At 45.8% G+C, this 5,000-nt stretch overlaps 2 protein-coding genes across 3 annotated transcripts in view; both read left to right on the top strand.

Moving 5' to 3' along the window:
- sdhb (succinate dehydrogenase complex, subunit B, iron sulfur (Ip)) overlaps nt 1–3,728 on the top strand; it is a 12,356-nt gene extending 8,628 nt beyond the window's left edge. The window contains exons 8-9 of the mRNA XM_081384656.1: nt 346–468; nt 3,421–3,728. Of these exons, the coding sequence (XP_081240782.1) occupies nt 346–468; nt 3,421–3,501 (204 nt within the window). The 3' untranslated portion in view covers nt 3,502–3,728. The remainder of the gene's footprint in view (nt 1–345; nt 469–3,420) is intronic.
- A 690-nt stretch (nt 3,729–4,418) lies between these two features.
- Nucleotides 4,419–5,000, top strand: part of mfap2 (microfibril associated protein 2) — a 30,851-nt gene continuing 30,269 nt past the window's right edge. The window contains exon 1 of one of the 2 annotated variants that reach the window (XM_081384660.1): nt 4,419–4,498. The gene's annotated coding sequence lies outside the window, so the exon portion shown is untranslated. The remainder of the gene's footprint in view (nt 4,499–5,000) is intronic. The other variant, XM_081384661.1, reaches the window with a different exon arrangement.

A 5,000-nucleotide genomic window follows, 5' to 3' on the forward strand; every position in this document is an offset into this window, starting at 1 on the left:
CTCAGATGGTCGTGTCGGTATGAGAATATTTGGGTCGTTTGCTCACTTTCATCTTCTCGAGCACTGATTCGCTGAGCTGAACAGCCAATCACAGTGATCTTTCTCACAGACGGAGTGTCCAGCTCGTGCCAAACACTGCAGAACCTGAGCCAACCGTCGGCTTGGTGTGTCGCGTCTCCTTCATTTATACAGCGCTTCACCAGTGTAGAGATCCACAGCAGCGTTACAGTGAGAACAGGAGATTACAGTAGCAGAGAGTGTTCAGGCTTTACAGCAGATCTACAATAGAGTTAGCTGTCACGCTCATTCTCTCTCTGAAACGGTTGCTTTGCTGTTGTGTTTCAGGCGTATCGCTGGATGATCGACTCGCGTGACGACTTCACTGAGGAGAGGCTCTCTAAACTGCAGGACCCGTTCTCTCTGTACCGCTGCCACACCATCATGAACTGCACCAAGACCTGCCCGAAGGTGAAGCACACTGACCTCCAGAGCCGCCTGACGAGGGCGTCCGTGTGTTCTGATTAGGGATGTCCCGATCCGATCCACGTCATCGGTATCGTGCCGATACTGGCCCAGAACGCTAGATCGGAGATCGGAGTGGAGGAAAGAATATGATCCGATACCTATTAGGGGTGGAACGGTACATGTATTCGTATTGAACATACGTTCAGTACGGGCGTCACGGTTCGGTGCATTTACACGGAGAATACACGGTATAAAAATAAATAAAACTCGCGTGCACATTAATTAATGTAATGCGGAACTACTGTTAGATACGCGCATAGACATGCGGGTTCTTTAGGGACACCTAATCTGTAGCCCCGCCTTAGCTCTGAACGCGCGTCTATTTCACTTCAAACGCTCGCTTTATCATTATACGCACGCGGCGCATCCTATTCGCTTTGGACGCGCGAATGGATTCAAACTGTTCAAGCATCGAACTAGACACGATAGACGCAAATTTGATGCTCTATTCACGTTTGGTGTGAACGCAACATAATGAACAGGCTGCGACGTCAAGATTGCAATGCTGGAGTGTGTGTGTGTGTGTGTGTGTGTTTGTGTGTGTGTGTGTGTGTGTCAGAGAGAGAGAGAGAGAGAGGCACGGGCGCGATCTAACAGTGGAAACATAAAAACATACTCTGTCATTTTGTTCATACAGGACATCATTAAAACTACAAAATGTTTAGCCTTCTTATATTTGTGTAAAACACAACATTGTGCTTTTGTCAAACTGTAAACTCTTGTCAAACTGTAACCTACAACTGTCACCCAACCAAAATCACACACAGTGAGTGGTAGTATTATTTTATACAGAAATATAGAGAATATATATGAGAATAACATTGAAGTTAATTAAAATTTTAAGGAAACAAATATATTGATCTGAAATATAGCAAATTAATTTTAAATTAAATCAGGTACAATTACCAAACATATCTCAATGTCTTTTGAATATCAGTCTTTCATAATCAGCTGTTGTTGTGGACTATATACTGGAGAAGTGTTTGTTCTCCATTTGAGTGAGATGTTTTTATGTGGCTAATTGAGCAAAGTGTTTCCATATATTTTATTATTAGTAGTATTAGTTCAAGAATAAAATAAAAATATCGGATTGATATCGGTATCGGCAAATAGCCAAAGCTGCGGCATCGGTATCGTATCGGAAGTGAAAAAGTGTTATCGGGACATCCCTAGTTCTGATGCTCGTTCCGGGCGTTCTGATGCTCGTTACGTGCGTTCTGATGCTCGTTCCGGGCGTTCTGATGCTCGTTCCGTGCGTTCTGATGCTCGTTACGGGCGTTCTGATGCTCGTTCCGTGCGTTCTGATGCTCGTTACATGCGTTCTGATGCTCGTTCCGGGCGTTCTGATGCTCGTTACGTGCGTTCTGATGCTCGTTCCGGGCATTCTGATGCTCGTTACATGCGTTCTGATGCTCGTTACGGGCGTTCTGATGCTCGTTCCGGGCATTCTGATGCTCGTTACATGCGTTCTGATGCTCGTTCCGGGCGTTCTGATGCTCGTTCCGTGCGTTCTGATGCTCGTTACGGGCGTTCTGATGCTCGTTCCGTGCGTTCTGATGCTCGTTCCGGGCGTTCTGATGCTCGTTCCGTGCGTTCTGATGCTCGTTACGTGCGTTCTGATGCTCGTTCCGTGCGTTCTGATGCTCGTTCCGGGCGTTCTGATGCTCGTTCCGTGCGTTCTGATGCTGGTTACGTGCGTTCTGATGCTCGTTCCGTGCGTTCTGATGCTCGTTACGGGCGTTCTGATGCTCGTTCCGGGCGTTCTGATGCTCGTTCCGGGCGTTCTGATGCTCGTTACGGGCGTTCTGATGCTCGTTCCGTGCGTTCTAATGCTCGTTACGGGCGTTCTGATGCTCGTTCCGGGCGTTCTGATGCTCGTTCCGGGCGTTCTGATGCTCGTTCCGGGCGTTCTGATGCTCGTTACATGCGTTCTGATGCTCGTTACGGGCGTCCTGATGCTCGTAACGTGCGTCCTGATGCTCGTTCCGGGCGTTCTGATGCTCGTTCCGTGCGTTCTGATGCTCGTTCCGTGCGTTCTGATGCTCGTTCCGGGCGTTCTGATGCTCGTTCCGGGCGTTCTGATGCTCGTTACGGGCGTTCTGATGCTCGTTACGTGCGTTCTGATGCTCGTTACGTGCGTTCTGATGCTCGTTACGTGCGTTCTGATGCTCGTTACGGGCGTTCTGATGCTCGTTACGGGCGTTCTGATGCTGGTTACGTGCGTTCTGATGCTCGTTACGTGCGTTTTGATGCTCGTTACGTGCGTTTTGATGCTCGTTCCGTGCGTTCTGATGCTCGTTACGGGCGTTCTGATGCTCGTTACGGGCGTTCTGATGCTCGTTACGTGCGTTCTGATGCTCGTTACGTGCGTTCTGATGCTCGTTACGGGCGTTCTGATGCTCGTTACGTGCGTCCTGATGCTCGTTACGTGCGTTCTGATGCTGGTTACGTGCGTTCTGATGCTCGTTACGTGCGTTCTGATGCTCGTTACGTGCGTTCTGATGCTCGTTACGGGCGTTCTGATGCTCGTAACGTGCGTCCTGATGCTCGTTACGTGCGTTCTGATGCTCGTTACGGGCGTTCTGATGCTCGTTACGTGCGTTCTGATGCTCGTTACGTGCGTTCTGATGCTCGTTACGTGCGTTCTGATGCTCGTTACGGGCGTTCTGATGCTCGTTACGGGCGTTCTGATGCTCGTTACGTGTGCTGATGCTCGTTACGTGTGCTGATGCTCGTTACGTGCGTTCTGATGCTCGTTACGTGCGTTCTGATGCTCGTTACGTGTGTTCTGATGCTCGTTACGTGTGTTCTGATGCTCGTTACGTGTGTTCTGATGCTCGTTACATGTGCTGATGCTCGTTACATGTGTTCTGATGTTCGCTTCTCGTCCTGCAGGGTTTGAATCCAGGCAAAGCCATCGCTGAGATCAAGAAGATGATGGCCACTTACAAGGAGAAGAAAACGGCATCGGCGTAAAACACTGAAGATGTTCATTCCCAAAGCTCTCACACACACACACACACCTAGACACTCTAGACAGGACAAAGATCATGTGACCTGAACTATCCTCGCGGTTCATCACTCCATGAACACGGATATGCTTACGTGTTTGAGTTTAAGATCTTTGACTCGTTTTATCTGGAGATCTCTCTGTATATTAAGTAAATACATGCTTGAAGTTGAAATAAATACATTGAAGTTCACATCAGTGTTCTGTGTTTTAACTGACTTGATCTCTGCAAAAACATTTCAGTGTTTGATAGACGTTTTTCTCATATTTGAAGTCAAAAGTCTCCTCACTTTTCTTTCTGACTCTCATGTTCGAATAATAAAGTGTTGATGAACTCTGAAATAACACAAATGTGTTGGAATTATCAAAATTCTTATATTTCAGCTGCTGCTTAGTCTAATTTCCAGCCTTTAACTTCAACTATAATTTATATAGCACATTTAATAAATTATTGCCAAAAATTGCTTCACAGTTATAATAATTAAAACATAGGCTACATTACATTTACCATGCTTAGACGATTGAAGGTGATGGAAACATCTATTATACTGTACAGTACAACTCATACACAAATAAATTAAAGTAAAAAAATACAGCCAAAATTTGTATTTGTATAAAATGAAAGATAACGTTACTGTTGTTCGCCCGCGTGAGGGCGATGAAGATCACGTGTGAGCCAACGGTAGATCCCCAACGGAAATAAGTGATTTAAACACGAGCTAACAAGCAGAAATGGGTATATAAGAGTTGTATAGTGCGTATTAAATGTATGAAGATATATCTAGCGTTATATTCACGGTTTTGGATGAGGTAAGATGGAGTTTCACATTCCTGTCAACGAGACTCGGACTCGGGGAGGGGCGGGGCCTCGCGCTAGGGGCGGGGCTGTGGGCGGGGCTTCGCTGAAACTTCAGACACGCTGAGATTTGAGCATCACTCGAGGAATAAAGGACAGAATCAAAGGTGAGCAGATTCATTCTTAAATATTATATTTAGTATATTAAATGTAAACATCTGAACTCAGCGAGGATTTTTTGCATGAACTGCTTGCATGTCATTCAAGTCATAGTTAACGTACGTAGAAGCTTGTGTACTGAACGGAGTTTACTGTCCGTTACGTGATTAATATGAGATAATCCGCAGAGTTTATACAGTACACTCATTCTCTGAAAGACATGATTTAATAGATCATTTTAATGTGTTTAAAGTTTTGTGAGTCTGTGGGGGGGCTTTTGCTCTTTGTTGGAGGAAGAGCAGGATTACAGCCAGGGGCAAATGACAAAACAGCCAACATAAACACACACACACACACACACACACACACACACACACACAAACTCACACACAAACTCACACATATAGAAAGAGACATGTCTCTTTCATGTCCAAGAGTTGCAGCAGCAAGAGTCTTTAAAAGAAACATGAACCAAGTGACTGTTATGTTTTAACAAGAGAGATGAGAGTT

Source organism: Scardinius erythrophthalmus, assembly GCF_964197995.2.
Source record: "Scardinius erythrophthalmus genome assembly, chromosome: 14".
Classification (NCBI taxonomy): Eukaryota; Metazoa; Chordata; class Actinopteri; order Cypriniformes; family Leuciscidae; genus Scardinius; species Scardinius erythrophthalmus.